Below are 19,555 nucleotides of genomic sequence, written 5' to 3'. Positions count from 1 at the left end.
CAGTGGTGGTTACAGATTACTGGACCATGTGATTTCCTGCTGTGTATTACCTGGATGGGCACATCTTCAGTAAACCCTAATTCTAAACTGTATCAAAACAATAGGTCCATTGGAAGCAGTATTATTAAATACTACTTGGTACTTCCAAGTATAGGTCATATGGAAACCTGCAATGAGTGTCCCGAAACTATCTATCAGAAGCTAACAAATCTGCAAAACCAGCCACTTTTCATTAGTAGGTACAGCTGTTCAAGGCGGGATGGTGGGAAACACTTCCTAAGTACCAGAAATAACAATGCAGCAGGAAGCTGCATGTCAAACAGATGTATCTATTAGAAGAACAAATTCTTCCCATCCTCATGGTTCATAAGTCATGATCCATCCTTTGTCAAGGACAATACCTGTTCAAGGAAACCACTTAGCACTGTAAGGTAATGTTTTTTTACAGGCTTCCATTGTTTAGTTTTCAAGATGTCTATTTACCAAGGTGCTTTTGCAAAGGATTGTGTGCTAGAAAATCTTTTTCTTTTCCCTGCACTTGAAAGGAATTTTCTGAAAATAGCTGAATGCAATTAGAGTAGAGAAAAACCCCTCCAGCAGGCACTGGATTGTTACTGGCTCTTTGTAATAGAGTCTGCGTGTCTTCATCTGCTTGCCTTAGCTAGGAATACTGGCACGCTCCTTGCACTGTCTTGTGAATGCCTGACCATACGCAGGCCCTCCAACGTATCGGGCATGCCCTTCTGTCAGGGAAAAAGGTTCAGGCCGATTGTTATGGCCTGCTCTTTGGTTCCATTTTTTCTCTTGTTGTTGTTCTGCAATCTCCTGTGCGTGGATTAGTTTCTCCACAGACTAACTGGTACTGCTTTGCACAGGCTGACACGCACCATTTAATTTCATAGCTGTGAAGCTCAGAATTCTTCCGCGTGCAGGAAGTGCAGACTGGATAGAAGTCTAGACCACACAGAAATCACTTGTATGTTCCCCATGGGTAAAGTTCTAGTTCAGTTCCTCCACCCTGCCCCCCAATATGTGGGGGACACTTCCTTCATACATTCTGGAAAGACCCTACTCAGTTATTATATATGTACTGTTCAAGTTCTGCAGTTAGTAAATACCTATGTGGTTAATGTGTGCACCTATATTAATTTTGAATAGGTTCGTCAGGTGACCACTAGTCTTGGATAAATGTGTACCAACTGGAGGGGGTGGCTTAATTATTAAGTTGAAATATCCAGGTTTCTTGGAACTGTATTCAAATCTTAGTAGGGTCAGTTTGTCTCCTCTGGCAGTTGACTCTTTTTTTTACATAACATTTGAACTATGTGCTCAGCACAGATGTTAATGATCCCAGTGTGGATTTTCATCATAGGTATTGCCAACTTTCCCCCTTCCATTTTCGTGCAATGTGCTGTGTGCTAGTTGAACACCTGGCTGCTGCACTCCAACTCAGAAGTGGCTGCATTACAGTAGTGCATATTTTCATAGCATGTGAAGTGCTCTGAAGTCCTTGGGAGAGGGAGAAGTGCTATATAAATCATTGAGCACTGACAATATAAAACAATTATTCGGTTTGTTGATTGCAATAATTAGGGTGTTCTACCACTGGATGTGATTGTTTGGGACGTTGATGAGGTATTCCATACTATAAAGTTGGTTTGTGCAGTCACAAATAAGATTCTCTCCATCCCATTTATGTGTGCATTTGCCATTAACTACTCACCATGCAGGACATAGAGTAGAGGTTTTACTTTTCTGTCTGCCAGATACATTCCTCCTTCCTGCACCGTAATAGGTCTTGTCACTGAGTTTTTTCCCTTTTGGACTGATGCGGTGTATGCTGAATTTAGAGTACCAGCCAGTAGATACTATTGAAGATCCGTTCTTCCCTTCATCCTTTTCCAAGGAGCAACACTAGCTTAGAGGTGAAGTTCAATCTCCAATGTCTGATTGAGCCTCAGAGTTGATAGTGCTGTCACTGTGGGAAGACTAGGACAAGAAATTTGAGGTCTGGGGACCCAAACAGCAACAAGTCCACCAGTAGGCAGTGTAGAGCACAAATGATCTGCAGCTGGCATCAGGAAGTAGAAGTGGCATAGTGTTCTCAAGTGTTCTTTCAGGGCACATCATGTGATCTGGGAAAATAGGTGGCATGCAGGTAGTGAGAGGAGTCATTTCACTCTGACTTCACTAGTCACTACAGTGCATGTTTTCAACCATGTGTGGGCCTCAGTCTTGGGTGATCCAGAGCTTAGAGCCTGGAATATCTAAGCCTTCATAAAGCATTTGTGACAACTTGGGGAATATGCTGTGATTAGCTCCTGCTTCCTTTAATTGGCTTCTTTTTTTATTGAAACAGCTGGCTGGGGTGGCCCCTCTGAGGTCCTTGGTAGCTGCCAGTTCTGCAGATTGTATACTTGCTGCCAGATCTGCTTGTAGTGTGAGTTGTTTTTTAAAAAGTCCAGGGTCTTGCGTTGTGAACATGTACAGCATAAATGTAGGTAGCTTGACATTAGGGTGACCACATAGCAAGTATGAAAAATCGGGACTGGGGTGCGGTGGTGCGGGGACAATAGTCCCAATATTCGGGGCTTTTTCTTTCATAGGCGCCTATCCGTATAAAATCAGGACATCTGTTCACTCTACTTGATATATTTTTCCATTGCATCCTCTCTGCTCAAACTTCCTGTATCACCTTCCACACTCATTTAAACACAGCAAATTGGGTTTGTAATCTCTTGCATCCCACAAGAAGGAAGAAGAGGGTTTTTTTGAGCTAAAGAATAGCTCACCTGCAAAAAATGACTTTTTGACAAAGATCTCCCATATGGGGTCTGTGTTAACTGCCAGCTACCCTACTACTTAAAATGCTTGGCAATATTGTGATGTTTAAAATGCTAAATAAATGAGTTATTGAATGTTACTCTTCTGGTAAAATTAAGGCATGAATTTTAGTGGGAGAACATATACGTGCTAAATGCTTCCAGTGCAAGATTAGAATGTTAAGTGATACTAAATGCATGCGTTTAAAATGCCTGTACTCTCTGCAATGTATTATATAATTATGCTTCAGATTAAATGGCCACACACATCTTATAGTATGTCTGAATTGGTTTTCATAATGGATAAGGCACTTCAGTTGTAAAATGCTAAACCCAAGCTTTATAATAATTTGTCTGTTTGAACTGTTAGCTTATTGAAAAATATATTTTCCTATGTTTTTTCCTAAAGATACAGAAGGCAACATGGACTCCTTCTTTGTTTAAGAGGTCTCTCCCGTTAACAGCATTGATTGCTTAGTTTAGGGAGATGGCATTGTGTCTCAGTTAAGGCACGGAGCTGGGACTCAAAGGTTGTACTCCTAGTTCTGCCATATGTTTATTTTCCAAGATCACAAAGCTGTCTCCATTTCCCATCTGTAAAATAGGCATAATACTGACTGACTTCACAGCATTAAGAAATGTTGATAGCATGCTTTGAAAATAGAAATCACTGTAAAAGTGCCAGGCTTGTGCTGAGATACCAGTGTTCATTTTCCTTGCTTGTGTATGCATGGCAATTATAAAAAGAGTGAGGATGGACTTGCATTAGAATAGCTGAGATCAAGTGTCTTGTGGAAGTAATACTTGATTTTGTATATTAACTCTGTATCCTGTGCTTGGAGAACAATGGGTAGTATGAGCTAATAAGTCTCCTACTCTGACAACTATTATCTCATGACTTGAGCTTGTAGTTGAGGCAGGTCTCAAACATCTGGGTTTAATTGCCAGCTGTTAGGCTTCTTCTGTGACCTTGAGTGAGTCGCTGACTCTTGCTATCCCTCAGTTTCGCATCTGTAAAGTAGGGATAATTCTATTTAACATCTTTGTCTCAAATGTTTATAATGTAAATTATTCAAGGCAGGAGAACTACCTTATGCTGTCTGTGCAGAGCCTAGGACACTGGAATTCTGGTCTTGGTTGGGATCTCCAGATGTTCCTTTCATATGAATAATAAATGAGACTTCAGGTTACCTGTTGTGACTCTTCAGTTTAGTGTTGGAAAGTAGTGTTGTGGTGGTCTTTAGTTTAGGTGTGTCTATCTTGATCCGAGCACAGCACTCCTGAATGATTTTGTGATTACTTGCTGCAGGCAGGGAGAAGTAGATGGCAAGGCAGGGGGCGAAATAGGGTTTTGTTTAAAAACCAAAAAAGGTTTTATTGTGTCTTAAAACTGTGTGCCTTATTTACATATTTTTCCCCACGGGAAGCTGTAGTTAAAAGGCCAAGGGCCCAAGGCACCTGCTGAATCAGAAGCAAGAGATGCTGAACAGAAAAACGTGTAGGAAGAGAAGGGGGGTGTTGTAATGTTAAGGATTTCCTTATTTCCATAGTGTTCTGCCTTTCTAAATTGATTAAACATGGATATCAGAAACATGTAAAATTGTTCGTTAGCTGACGTGTGAAGAAATGGGAGATGAGACCCAGATTATTATGGTTGGAAAGTTTGTGTCTTCAGAACAAAGGCCAATACTATAAATTCAAAAAACCTTTTTGAAGTGAGGATAGGAAAAAAACAAACCATTCACAGAAAGCTAGTCGGATCTGCTTCAAACCTCCTGTGCTCTTCTAGCTGTCTGAAAATTATTGGGAACTTCTATTGCAGGACTCTCTCAACCCTACAAGGCTCAGAATATTCTACTTACATAAATGCTGTTTTGTTTTTTTAAATCTGAGAAACAGCCTAATAACAATGTCTGCATGTAACACTTGGTTCATACAGTGGGCACAGTTTCCTTCCCTCATCTCATCTTATCAATAGGTAAGAGTACGACTGTGTGCCCTGTAGATCTCAAAGCATTGTAGCTTATTAGTTAATATTTTTGTCCATTTTACAGATTGGGAAACGGGCATTGTGCTTAAGCAGCTTTCCCAGGGCTCCCCAGCAGAGCCAGGAATAGAATCTGGGTGTACTGACTTGTAGTCTGGCTAGCTATCTGCTGGCCAATTGAGGGCAGGGAATGGTATGATTTGAGAAAGGATTCCTTGAATTTTAGTCCTAGCTCTGACTTCCTTTATGGCCTCGGGCAACTAATTTTAATGCTACTCTTCCAATTGTCCCAATCTATAAAAATGGGTGTGACACCCCTGAAAGGTAGATATGCTGTATGCACTCAGTTATTCCCCTCATTTCATTCCTCTGTCTGTGCTGTTGGCTGTTGTGCTTTCTCTTTGGAGAAGCAGGCCCAGGTCTTTCTGTACCTTATCACAGCCAAAGGTCAGTGATTGCAGGCTGCACAGCTGAGTTTCCATGAGGGGATGCTGAGTCTCTCAGACAGGCATGAACTGTTGTGATTTTTCCCCATAAATTCTTCTTGTCTTCATTCTGTAAACCAACTTAATTAATGAGCTTTTAATGTCTGATGTTTTTCCCCCCACCTCTGTGTGTTCTAAAATGCTTCTTGAAATGGACTACCAGGAGGAGGAGTTAGGTGCTGTAATTTGCTCAGTCTCTGTCCCCGGTAAAACAAACCTGTTGTAAAGGTGGTGTTGGCTGAACAGGGTTTCACAGTGACCATCGCTTGGGTACTAGTGAGTCCAAAGTCAGTGCTTAAAAATTTCAAAATTCTTATGGAAGCAGTGCCATCTCCAACATGATGTAAGAATCATTCACCTTCTAACGCTGAACACAAATACAGAGCAATGCAAACTTGTTCTCCTCTGTTCTGGGCTTCTCAGTCACTCTGCACACTCCAGGTATTTATATGTTAGTGCAATGGGCTTTCCAACTACTTGGGACCAAGGGTCCCCCTCATTGCTTCTGTTTTCATGGTGTAGAAGCTTTGGATTGTCATCAAAATTGCATCCCTTTCCAGTGTTCCCAATGTGCCGGTTCAGGTTCCAGGGGACCTTGACTTCAGGCTAGTTTTTAGTGTTTGGTGTTTTTGCGAAATGGCCTAGGTGTGTTGGCAAAATGCCAATTAACTCACAGCAGAGGAGAAGGAATCCTTTGCATGGGGGAGTAGGATATTTGCTGGCAGTTTAAAAAAAAAAAAACAAACAAAACAAAACCAAAAAACCAAAAGCCACAATCCAGTCTTGCTCTTTAGAACACTACCAGATTGCCCTAAGCACTGTTTTGAAGAAAATCACTCTTTTTAGAGTGCTTACACTAAAATGCATCTTTGGGATAAAAGCCAGCCCAGGCAAGAATGGTTTAGCAGTGTTTGGATGGAGATGAATTCTTCATTTATGTGCTCATCTCCCTCTTTCTTCTCTCCCCACCGCCCCCACTCCCCCAACCTTGAAGCCTCTTGGTAATTCCCTGCAGACTGAGGGTGTCCAATCTTAATTTGAGATCTCCTGTTAGTGAATGGGTGTGTTTATGTGTTTAAAGGCCTCTGTTTTCCAGCTACACCAAATTTCTAAGTACTGTAACAGTTGCTAGTTAATTAAAACTTAATCTGAGCCTCCAATGACAACTGCCTGCTTCCTTTCCCACTCTGGCTTTGTCAGTAGCAACTACTTGACAGTCACTCTTGACTTTGTAATGTTTAACTTTAACCCCTTAGTATCAGCTCCATAAGCTCCCTGAGTGGTGTAGTCAGTCTAACATTTTAAAATAAAGTGTGGGTGTCATTCCTTGCAACAGTTTTGTCAGCGTGTGTGTCTATGCTGCAAAGAGAAACCTGTGGTGCTGATTCTGAGACCAAATTAGTTGGCTTGGACTGGGGCTGTAGGGCTAAAAATATCCATTGTAGACTTTCCCAGGGTAGACTTCTCAGGAGCCAGGGCTCTGAAACCTGGTGAGGGGGAAGTGTCTTGGAGGCCAGGCTCCAGCCTGAATGGAAATGTCTACAGTGTTGTTTTTAGCTCTGCAGCCAGAGCACCCTAAATCAATTTACCCAGACTCTGAGACTTTGCACCACAGGTTTTAATTTGTAGTGTAGACATACCAACTCTTTCTACAGTAAGGTGTGAAGTGTCACTCGAATTGTTCCTCTTCTGTATCTGTGCCAGATACTGCAAACAGCTCTCTGTGGAAGATGCTTCTTTTCTTCCACAAGAAATATTCCTATCCCAGTGCTCTCTCAATTTCTAGTCTCTGCAGACCATAGTGTGTAGTTAATCTGCTGTCTAGATCTGATTAGCGAAAACTAACGATCTTATCTTAGTTTGTGTCAAGTGCCTTGCACTAATTATCTGTTTATGCAAACATTTGGTTTCCAGTAAGTTTAAGAATGACTGTTTTAACTATGGAGAGGTGCTGAAGAGAAAGCAGCGAAGAGAAGAGTGACTGTTTTGCAGAAGTAAATCAATCAGAACACCTGAGGATGAATGGTTCTCAATATCTATTTTTTTTTATCCCTACTCCATGCTAGGTCTTGGGATCAGTTGGCCTTTTTTGAGCAAGGTTGGCTAGTTGGGGTTTATTTTTTAACGTTAGTAAGAATAAAAAATCACCTGTTGCAGACTGTAGGTACCTTTTTATTCCTGTAAAAAAAAAAAAAAAAAAGTTGTCATATAAAGACCCCTGCAACAGCCAAACCTCCTCATAATGAGAACCAGCCAAGCTTCCTGGTGGAAATACTCCGCCATTCCCATGTTCACACTTCCCCCCTCTCCCCTGTTGGCCTAGTAAGAAAAGGGGTCTCTGCATCAGTAATATCTCTGATATCTGCAAGTTTGGCTACGTCAGAGGTCTAACATTTTTCTTCTGGGCTAAGTATGCTATTGCTGTACTGTTGTGACCTTGGGAAACTCTCTTGATTTACAGTGTCTAGATTTTCCCCACTTGTAAGATGGGGACAATAAAAAAAATTACCCACTTCATACAGTAGTTTGCAGTCTTCCTGGGAAAGATGCCATAGGTGCTAAGTGTTGTTGGTAGCTAGCTGCAGGTATTAGGCTGTGTGTGTGCGTGTATGTGTGTACACAAAGTTAATATATACCCCTCTGATTTCCTTTCTGTATGTCAAATAGTTAAATGTGCTCTGGTTTTGGTCAGGTTAACACAGTTTAGGACAGGGAATATGCAGACACAACATCTATAACCTTGCCCAGACTACAGACAAGTCACTCTGCCATTATTTTAACCATTAATTGCCACTGTAAATCCAGCAATAAATTGTCTGGGTAACCACACTCCATGAGCCCACTGCCAAATGGAAACCACAGAGCTCTCGAATTGACTAAATCCCACTCATGTTTCATGGCAGCTGGAAGTGGGTAGGGCACTTCCTGGATTCTGTCCTGTATCTTATTTTGTCTCTGAGCTGACTCAAAGATGTCTTAAAAGTGCACAGCCAAGGCCTTAACCCTGCTTTTTAAGTGATGCTGGCAGTATCTGCGGCACGGTATGCATTCAGTGACTGCTTCATTTCAATTCATTCTGTGCTGCCAGAAACTGGGGGACTGGAAGAAGTACTGCTTCAGGGCTGATGAAAACACTGCACTGAAGGCAAGAAAGGCCAGAATCCTTCCTGTAGATCTCACCATATTGGTTTTCTGTCTACCAGATTACAGATGCTCCAGGGTAGAATGCCTTGATATCTTGTACAGTGCCAATTGCATTGCTGGTACTTTAGCAAAATTAGAGATGGGTGAATTAACAGTGGAGCTGGGATGAAACACCCATGTATCTTTGACTCCCAGCGTCAAACACCGTCCACTAGATCAGTGGGTCTCAACCTTTCCAGACTACTGTACCCCTTTCAGGAATCTGATTTTGTCTTGCATACCCCAAGTTTCCCCTCACTTCAAAACTACTTGCTTACAAAATCAGACATAAAAATACAAAAGTGTCTAAGCATGCTTGTACTGAAATTGCTTACTTCCTCATTTTGTCTGTATGAAATGTTAGGTTGTACCAACTTTACTAGTTTTTATGTAGCACGTTGTAAGACTAGGCAAATATCTACGAGTGGCTGTACACCCTGGAAGACATCTGCATACCCCAGGGGTACCATACCCAGGGCCCGCACATGGAGGGGGGAAGGGTACACTTTATCGGGGCCCGGAGGCCCTGGCTTAGGCTGCAACCCCCATTACTATGAGGAAAAAAATTGAGGCTAAATTGTAGATCATGTCTGAGGATATTTATAGAAACTTAGTTCCCTGTATCTATTGTCCAGATCTTGTGAGATTTGCTGGAGCCAATCAGACTGGAGGGGAGGGCTTGCCTTGTCTTGATTTTGCAGTGAAAAAGGCCAGAAAAATAAAGCTTTCAAGTTAATTGGCCAATTTATAAAATGTACTGGGCCTGAAAAAATTATGCTTGGGCCCTGACCATACCCCTGGTTGGGAACCACTGCGCTAGATGACTAGAGCACTCTAACCCGTCTTGGTATTTGGTCCTAAGGAGTCTTGACTTTCAGATCTTTAAGTCAGTGCCTTCTGAGGGTGGAAGGCATTGTACAGTTGTATTTTGGGGGCTAGATCCTCTTATGCACTGTCCCTAAGTGTACTCTGTGGGTGAGGGAGAACATGAGACACCCAAAAGGGAAGCAAATATTCTTGCATTCCACCCAGCGAAGGCATAAAGCCTAATGATTTATATTCTATCCGTATCAGCTCATCTTGTCTTCCTTCTGAAGTAGATAGTGAGGGCTATGCAGTTTATCGTTGAGGGATGTATTTGGATATGATCTTTTAAGTAGAGGTTCTATCTTCTCTTTGTACAAGGTAGATTTCACGACCCTTTCTCCTGCCCTGATGTCCTGGGCCATTGTGATTTTTCCCTGCACTGCTTGTTATCCTTTACCTATGTCTGGAAAGCCTTTTATAAGAGTCTAACTGCTGGGTCATGTGGATTCTCTTGGAGGGAACAAACTTCAATGACAAACATTTTGTGGTTGGGAGGCCAGCTTGGGTTTTTGAGCATGTTTGGGAGAAAGAGGAGAAGCAAATTGTTCGGTTTACATTTGATTTCCTGCTTGGTCTATATAGGGTTCCTATTGGTTTGGTGCCATTCCTGCTTTACCCTAATCCCTTTCTGCTGAGTGGATACAGTGTGTGGTGTGACATTTTTCTGGCGAGCAGCCCTCCAGTAATGACTGTTGTCTTACAAAACGTAATGACTGCTCAGGTTGCTTGTGTATCTTACAATGAGCCATAATGATTATATGCTGTGGAGGAAATAAAATTGTCAGGCCTACTCCGTAAACAGCAACAGTTCACTCTTACTTTAAGACAGTGCAATTGGGTAATAGAGGAGGGCAACTAAGTAGCACCCTTACTTCTCTTCAAAAAGAAAAAACAGAACAAATGCCCAGCACCATCTAAAAATGCTGAGACCTTTCTAGGCTCATTTAATTAATTGTACTACACTTTCAAATGCATCAATTTTTAAAAAAGGCCAAATAGGAATTAATAAAAGAAGTAGACCTGTTTTAGAGATGGAAGTTTACGGCTTTTTTTGGAAGCATGTCTGGGTTCAAATATAGCCATCCTATCTTTTTAAAATCAGGTTGTAGTGCTAGTGAAAGCTGTCAGATGTGGCAGCCCTCGAGATTGAGTTCCTTTAACTACTAGGACATGGGCAAGGTTAGTGCCGGCTTCCTGCACACATGGCCTCTTCCCTGGCTGGGTCAGTATGTTTTAGATGGGCTGCTTCTAAGGGGTGAGAGAAGATTAATTCTCCATGGCTCATTAAATCCTTGGTCTCGGAATTGGCCACCAAGGGAGGCCAGTTGTGGTGATAGTTCTTGGAACAGCTCTGAGGCCACCTACTTGTTTCACACAGACCACTAACAGCTGTCAGAGATGTTTTTTGGTCACCATTGACTCAGAGTGGACTTGCATCAGTGATCTAGAGATGAAAGGCTCCGTATCCCGTTACTAATCTCCCACTTACACATGCCTTGATGGTTTTTATTGCTGAAAAAAGGGATCCCCAGCTGGTGAAAACCATTCAGAGACGGGAGAGGATTGGTGGGTTGATGGTGTCAGATGTTGTACCTGTTTTGTGGTTAACTTTTAGATAGACTTATTTCACTGATGTTCCTGTAAAACTTCTTAATGTACTGTTGAGAAGCCTGGAAGGATATTCATTGGTGAGGGAATAGTAAACCTCTGGCTTGAGAACTCAATCCTTGGGAAGAATGCTGAGTAGTGAGGCTGCTTAATGAATCTGTTGTGCCTTGTGACATTTGCTACTCTTGTTTAACAAAGCATTGTGCAATATCTGTTCTCTGCAGTACTGCAGTTAGTTGCCCTGCCAGTCCATTATTATGGCTTGATTTGAAATAACAGACTTAGCATAAGAACTCCGCAGAAACCTTTCCTTGCCAGCTGGCTGCCTCTAAATTTGGTACATGACTTACTGTTGGAGTTTTTTTTGTCTTGCAGCATCTGGAGGGGACCAAATGTGAACTGTGTTGACAGTACTGGATACACTCCACTGCATCACGCTGCTTTGAATGGCCACAAGTAAGCAATTTTATTACAGTGCCTTGTACCCTAAAGGATGCCCGTGTGTGTGTGTGTGTGTGTGTGTGTGTGTGTGTGTGTGTGTGTGTGTGATATATGGCGAGCGAGTGAGCTATAGAATTCCCTTATTCACCAGTGTTATATGGCTGCCTCGGAGGTAGAACAGGGCAGTGGTGCAATACTACACCACCCTCAGGACAAGGAGTAAAGAATACCATATTGCAGTGAAATTGCAGGAGCATATTCTACAGAACGCAATTATTCACATTTAAAATTTGGCTGGGATGCTGGGGCTATCTCAGACCCACTTGGATCTTTAATAACCACAAGGAATGTGTGTGTGTGTGTGTGTGTGTGTGTGTGTGTGTGTGTGTGTGTGTCTTCAGTACATGTGTAGAGAGAGAGATGAGATCTATTGAAACTTAAATACCGTTAATTTAACTTCTGACCTCAAGTTTTTTTCCTCAGTTTGGCTTGGCTTGTACCATGATGCTAGGAGCTTGCCTCCAATGGGTTGTTTGCACTGAGATAGACTCATTCGTACACACCAGCAGTGCAGGTGTAAAGAATTGACTTGCACTGTGCAACAAATTCACACTGATACAACTTACATTGCACAACTGTGCAGGGTGTCTGAACAAGGAGTTTCCACCTGTGACACCAAAATGATGAGAGATTTAGGAAGTACTACCTATGAGGAAATGTTCAAAGAATTGGCCTGTTTAGTCTAGAGAAGAGAAGGTTTGGGGGGCGGGGGGGGGGGAGACAAGTCTTCAGGTAACAAATAGTTATAAAGAGAATGGTGATCAGTTGTGCTTCATGTCCACAGATGCTAGGACAGGAAGCAATTGGCTTAATTTGCCGCAAGGGAGATTTAGGTTGGGTAATAGGAAAACGTTCTATTTCAAAGGGTAGTTAAGCACTGGAACACAGGTTACCTTGGGAGGTTGTGGAATCTCCATTGTTAGAAGCTTTGTTAAATAGGTTAGGCAAACACCTGTTGAGTGATCTAGGAATAGTTAATCAGCACCGGGGAGTGGGGGAGTAAATGACCTCCTGAGGCTCTTCCAGCCCTCCATTTCTGTAATTCTTGGGCAACACTTGTGTAGATTTAAGCATTCCCACAAACTTTCATCAAGATAAAAAGAAAGCATTACTATTCAGATGTGTGTTTTGTCAACCACTGTTCTTTAGCAGTCTAAACTTATTGGGTATAAACTGCTGAACCAGTACCCTTCCCAGTTCCATTATGACTGAGTATCTTCGAGACTCTTGGTCATCCTTATTTTCCAGGGATGTCGTGGAAGTTCTTCTGAGGAACGATGCACTCACCAATGTGGCAGACTGCAAAGGTTGTTATCCTCTTCACTTGGCAGCGTGGAAAGGAGACTCAGAGATAGTGAAACTCCTCATCCACCAAGGACCCTCCCACACGAAAGTGAATGAACAGGTCTGACTATCTTTCTCCTCCTAATTGTCTCTAATGTATCAGTGGATTTAAGACATGAGGTCTCTAAGGTACCACTCCTAGGGTGGGAAGAAATGACAGCTGCATAAAATAAGGTGCTGGAAATGAGCGGGTTTGAATGTTGCCAATACTGCTTCCCAGTATAGTGCTCTAATTCTGACAGGTTAAATGGTTGGGTGTGAAGGTGAGCATATGTCAACCATGGAGTGCCTGGGAAGTGATTGTCTGCTCCCCTATGGGTTTTCAGAACAAACACTAGCCATTATTTATTTCCTCTCCTGTTGCTGGATGATTAAGTGAAGATTGCTAGTATTGTGAAAGGGTAGATACTCTGGCTTCTTACTGTTGGGAACATGTCAAAGCAGCTTTAAGTCTTAGTTTGGCTGCACTCCCTTAGCTGCTCTGATTTGTAGCCCTTGTGCCCGCTTAGCTATTTGTGTGAAGTTTTTTAAAGCATGTAGCCTGCATCTACCCCAAATAGAGAACAATAACTTGATCCTAAAGAGCGATCCTCTCAATTGGATGAGAAGATCAAGTAACTCAGCCTCCTTTCCTTCTGCACCCTGGTCTTTGAGTGGGATGCAGGTTGGCTTGGCTTGTATCACTCTGTTATTCTGTGCAGCAATCCATGTCTTCTCATCTTGGAGTACTAACTACTCTGTGTAGGTTTCCCAGGAAAGCCTGCTGGTGTCTTCTCAGTGCACCTCTGACACAAATAAGAGCATATGTGAAATGCATGTCCACTCACTCAGATAGGTGGCTGCTGGATATAAATGGGTAATAGTTCAGTCCCCTGCACTCCTGGCAGGATTAGCTAAAAGACCTCTTGAGATCCCTTCCAGTCCTACAGTTTCTCTGATTTTGGCAATATATAAGGATCCTGCTTGAGATCCAGAATGTTTGCCCTTTGTGTAAGGAAGCAGCCTGTTAAATAATGTTTAGGCCTGGGCTACACTTACCATGAAATTCAGCGGCAGTTGATGGGAGGTACGTAAGCAACTCTCTGTAGCTTGCGTATCTCCCATTGACTTCCTAAATTCTAATGAGTGCAGCGTCCCCGCTACGCTGCGTTGATGGGGAATGCCCTCCTGTCAACGCAGCATTATTCCTTTTTTCTGTGGGTGGATTTATGGATTGATTGAGCACAAGTGAAGACCCGCTCAATCGATCCCAAAAAATTGATCTGACGGATGTGAATTTGCCATTGTCTGTGAAGACATACCCTTAGTGGTATTGCTGAGTTATTTGCAGATTGGGAGGCAAATGGTGCTCCTAGTACTGTTCAGGCTATCAATAAGCCTCCCCTATTATAGAGGTATTCCCTAGTGGTTGGAGGAAAAGACTGGGACTCAGGATTTCTAAACTTACTTCTGACACGTACTCTCTCTATGACCTTCAACAAGACACTTAAATTCTCAGTTCCTCATATGTAAAATGGAGTTTTTTGCCTCACAAGGCTGTTCTAAGGCTGAATTATTCATTTGTAAAGTACTCTGAAGATGAGAAGTGCTGTCAGTGCTAATTATTACCATTCCTCAATTAAGCAAGAATAGCTAAGTGTGCACATTTAAAATGTTTGATTATGTTACGTTCGTCAGTCATTTTCCAGCTCCGAGCCTAGTAGTGGCCTGCAGCTGTGCTGCCAGCAGGCAATTTGTTCTATTTAAATAGGTTTAAGAAGCACGCTAAACATCACTCAGTCTGTGATGGAGTCAATCAAGTGACCATATAAGTGTAAATGGGTCTGCTGTCTGAGGTTAGAGTATGTTATGGTAGAAACCTGTGCAGAAAATTGTTCAGCGTAATCATTTGAGGTAATTTTTAATTAATGTGTGTCTTCAGAGGGGACCTTTCTAAATGAGTAAAGCCAGTTAAATAGTCTGCACATTTTATGGTTAAAGATTTGTAAATGATGTGCGCAGTGGTTCAAATTAGGCCATCTGACCGCTGGAATCGCCAGTGTGGTTAATGGATTTTGGCTGGAATGAGATGCCATGTTGTCATTCCCACCCTTTCAGAGTCACCCATTGCTGTGTTGCCGTATCTCACCCATTTCATTATCACGTTTTTCTTTTTTCCTTTCCTTTTTTTTTTGTAGAATACTCTTGAGATCAAAGAACTCAAAAAGTACGGCCCTTTTGACCCTTATATCAATGCCAAGGTGTGTACTTCGCTGTCAGGATTTCACTGCATCATTACATCAAGCTGCACTCTCTCATGCATCCAGGTGCATTGGCATCCAATTGGCTGATGTTGCCTGCTCAGTCCCAGCCACTTGAGGAACAGTAAAATGCAACCATTTATTTATTGTGGGTTTCTTTTAAAGCCAGTTCTAGAGAATAGTCCGGGAAATCTATTCCCACTTTCTTCGGGTTCCTTTGATACTTAAATTTATAGGATTCATAATGATGATCAATTTGCTTAATTTGATTAGATGGCTTTCAAAGAGTAACATTTTAATTAAAAAATGCTTCAGATTTGGTTTTCACATGCTCTAACTATTGTTACTGAACAGAATTTGAAAGATTGGTTATTTTTTCCTGCTTATAGATGGCTGCATTTTCTCCATGGAGTGTTCAGAGCGAATGACATATCTCTTCTATAGTGAGATGGGGAACATTATACTCTTTTCTATTGTGTAGCTATGCTTTTGGTGGCAGCAGGGCAGTAATGTCTGTACCACTTAAGAACTTCCCGTTTTGCTTGTCGCATCAGTCTCTCATTTTGGTGTTGGGTCTTTGTGTTTTGTGTCTGGCTCTTTATCCCTAATCTTATGTCTCTGTGTTCTTGCCTGTTGGCTTTTCCCTCCACTTTCTGCAATTCTTGATCCAAATAAAGGGCACAAAAATAAGAATTTTATCATGTACTGAATCGCATGAAAAAGTTTCTAAAGTCATTTGTTCTGTCTACCAGTGGATGGATAGATAGTATTTGCTCAGACAGCTGCCATGTTTAATTGAGTTTTATTTATAGCCAGGCTTCAGGCAAGTGATATAATAGTCCACTGATTTATTTTTCAACTATTACACCAGGGTGACTTCTGGGCAACTCTTTTGGAGCTGGCCAGCCCTGGCAGATTTTAGTTCTTCAGAGTTTAGTTAGAACTTCAACTGTGCTTGATCTGTAGTACTCTACACAGATAGAGATTCTGGGCTTGTCAGCTGATGGGAAGTTGTATTGGCAGGTATCCGTTACAGGAAATATACTCCAGTGCATATCTTTTTTTTTTTTTTTTTTTTAAGTAAAAATCTTTAATTGAAGATCACACTTTCTCCATGTTTTTTTAAAAAGTGAAATTTTACAGCAGCCAAATCTCTTTTGTGGAAACCTATAATAAGAACTGGGGAACTGAACCTGTTAAAATGAGTTTTCTAAAATAATATGGGAAGTTGTCAGTGTTGCTTATGAGTGGAGTACTGCAATACAGTACTACTGAGCTAAAACACATCTAGAGATTTTAAGTTTGTTATATCTATCTTGTGGACTTCTTTATTTTATAAAGGGTATTTTACAAGGTTTATATTGGGCTTTTGGTGCATTGACCATAAGTTAAGAATAGAATTGCATTTTATTTAGGGTAACATTTTCAAAAGCACCTAAGATCACTTTCAGAAGTGACTGTGGGAATCTAGGAGCTTACGTCTCAATGGAAGTCTGTGTGCTTAGGAGCCTCTGCCCCTTTTGAAAATGAGTCTTGGGTGCTTTTGAAATGTTTACTGTGAGGCATTTTTTTTACTTAGTCTAGGCTCAAGCTCTAGGGACCCTGACAATTGGCTAAACTCATCATCTGCATAGGAATAACTAAAAATGCCAGCAGCTTCCCCACCCCACCAAAACCATAAATAACCAGCCAAAGACTAAATCCGGACCAACTCATATCAGCCTTTGCCATGCCTCTTCCTCCCCAGAAGCCTTGGTAAGCAGATGGTTCCTGCAATGTTCTGTAGCTGACCTGATTATGGGCTGTTCCAGACCTGAGGAAATTGTGTATAATGAGTGGCATATGCAAATTCAGGAGATGGCAATAGAGCACTGCCTTTGTTTTTGTAACTGTCCTTTAATTTGGCTAACTCATATGAAGAAACTGACCAGTTAACCAAAGCCAGAGTAGAAAAGCTAGCAGTCCTGCAGTTAAAGGAAAAATAAGCTGTGCCACTCAAGTGACCTTTGTCTCTCTTTTTTTTAAAATTGATCTTTTGGGGGGCGAGGAAAACCAAATAATGATAATTGGATTTAAAGTGTGCTATAAAATTTGCATGGGCTGCTAATATAAGTGGAAGCATGCCATCTGGAGTCTGCAAATAAAACTGGGCAGTGAACCCACCCGAATGTCTGATATGGCAGCTTCTGGCTCCTTCCCTACCCTGTTATAGCTGAATGTTATGGCATGCTGCTTAGCAGAGAAGTAGTCTGGGGCCTGGTCTACGCTTACCTTAAAATTTGGCAGCAGTCGATGGGAGTTATGCAAGCTACGCAGAGTAGCTTATGTAACTCCCGTCGACTTCCTAACTTCTGTTGTGTGCGACGTCTTCATTGTGCTGTGCCACTTGAGGGGGTGGTTTTAACAAGTCAACTTCCGGATCGATTGAGCGGATCTTCACTGACTACTCAATCGATCTGGATAGATTGATCTGACGGCGGTGTGTTTTCCGCCATCAGTGAAGACATACCCTGGGTGGTGTCCAGCAGGTGTTTCTTCATTCATCTTTGAGTGCCATGGGCTGCCATCACAGCTAAAGGGATGTGTTTCAGTTTTAGTGAGTGATGCATGAAGTACCAAGAGCATAGCTGGGCCAGCAACTGACAGGGTTTGGTAGGCTGAGACCCTGTCTACACTTACCTCCAAGATTCGGCAGCAGTCGACGGGAGTTACGCAAGCTACGCAAAAAACTTGTGTAACTCCTGTCGACTTCTCTGCTCCTCTTCTGCGCGCCATCTTCACTGCACTGCGCTGATGGGAACCGCGTTCCCATCGACACAGCGCTACGCCACTCGTGAATGTGGTCTTAGTATGTTGAGTTCTGGATCGACTGAGCAGGTCTTCACTGACCGCTCAGTCGATTGAGAGACATCGATCTGATGGCGGTGACTTTGCTGCTGTCAGTGTAGCCGTAGCCTGAGAGCGCTTTTCTTAGAAATGTGCAAAGCAGCAAAGCCCCAGGTAATGTGTTAGGAGAGGGAGCTAGGAAATCATGGAAAGGTGTGTTTAAAATGCTAATATTGAATGCACCAATGCAAAGTGTCGTGTACATTGAAAGGTGTGACATTAAGGTCTGGTAAGGCGTATGATAGGTAACTAACAAGATTTGAAGAAATTACCAGACACCTACTAGCTCCAGAGGCCAATGTATACACTGACTCCTTTCCCTTCTTCTGCTTCCCTACACAGAGGTCCCTGGGAAAAGTCTTGTAGGAAGCCCAACTTCTGATTCCCAACTGCTGTGAAGTGGGGCAGTGCTGGGATTCCTACAGGAGTGCTGTCCCTGGATCCTCCTCAGGGTCTCTATTGTTCGCATCAGTCTTTGATTAGCAAGCCTGAAACGTGAAGTCTTGCTGTCTCTAGCTCCTGGAAAGTATTTTTTTTTCTTTCTCATCACAGGGTAACCTGGGTGTTGGCCTGTCTGTCATTCCCCAGCTTGGTTTGGGGGGCTGATTTTGGGGAGGCAGGTGAATCACCTCTGCCCGGAATGGCTCCAGTGCCTGCCTTGGCTGTTGGGTGTTCATAGCTTTCGCCATTCTTGTCCGTTTTGCTACTGCCCACAGTGCATTTGGGTCTGAGTCGTATGTTCGGTGTTGGTAGCTGTGTGTTAGCCATAGATAACCTTCCGTTTTTAACATAAGGGAAGTGATGTCAGGGTAAATGTAAGGCTGGGTAATGTGCTCTACAACCTAGGCTTAAAAGTCCAAGTGAGTGCACGTACAATAGAAAACCTGGAGCGTATCACCTGTGCATTGCTGTTTCCACCATCTGTAAAATGAGGCTAATGCTAATTATCAAACTCAGTAAAGGCTTTGAGATCTGTGGAAAAGGGGTGCTAGGTGTTCATTGTTGTAGCCATTCAGTCTCTTCCACTTCCTTATGTGTATCTTATGTCCTCCTTACTTTGTATTAACTTACCTGACTCCCCTGTGCTCTCTTCTTTAGGGCTGCTTAGCCTGTGTTCTTAGACTCAGCTACATTTGTACTCTAATAGTGATGCCCTGCATCTCCCACGCATTTCTCTGCTCCGTGTTGCTTATTTCTGCATGTGGCTGATGGCTCTCACTTCCTTGTTCTGTTTGTTTTTATAAGTGAGCTATGACTATGGAAACTCAGTCCCCATAGCTCCCTGCTTTTCCTGTGCATTCCACGTGGCTGAAAAATGATGCAGTCAAATACCAGATAAAATAAAGTGGGAGTTTGCATGCATGAGTTTTGTAATCTCTAGACTATAATTTTAACTCGTTTGTAGGATTAAAGCACTTGTAGAATGACCAGTTGACAGTCTGTTTCAATGACAAACGGTGCAAAATATTGAGACTTTCCTCTGTTAATCGTAATCCACAAAACAGCATTCACAAAAAAAAGCAAAATGGAAAATATTTTGGCCATATCCAATGAAATCTAGCTAGACATAGTTATCCTTTTTTAAAAAGGGAAATATAGTTTAAAATTACCATTCTGTGCCGCAATTAAAAC

General features: G+C 42.2%; 1 protein-coding gene across 4 annotated transcripts in view; it reads left to right on the top strand.

Moving 5' to 3' along the window:
• ANKS1A (ankyrin repeat and sterile alpha motif domain containing 1A) overlaps positions 1-19,555 on the top strand; it is a 148,157-nt gene that overhangs the window by 28,746 nt on the left and 99,856 nt on the right. For all 4 annotated transcript variants that reach the window (XM_067531551.1, XM_067531549.1, XM_067531548.1 and 1 more), the window contains exons 2-4: positions 11,328-11,408; positions 12,702-12,858; positions 14,975-15,037. In XM_067531551.1, the coding sequence (XP_067387652.1) occupies positions 11,328-11,408; positions 12,702-12,858; positions 14,975-15,037 (301 nt within the window). The remainder of the gene's footprint in view (positions 1-11,327; positions 11,409-12,701; positions 12,859-14,974; positions 15,038-19,555) is intronic.

Source organism: Emydura macquarii, unplaced genomic scaffold (genome assembly GCF_026122565.2).
Source record: "Emydura macquarii macquarii isolate MOO-44397 ecotype Brisbane River unplaced genomic scaffold, CSIRO-AGI_Emac_v2 contig_3220, whole genome shotgun sequence".
NCBI lineage: Eukaryota > Metazoa > Chordata > Testudines > Chelidae > Emydura > Emydura macquarii.
This window is presented reverse-complemented; position numbering and strand designations above follow the sequence as displayed.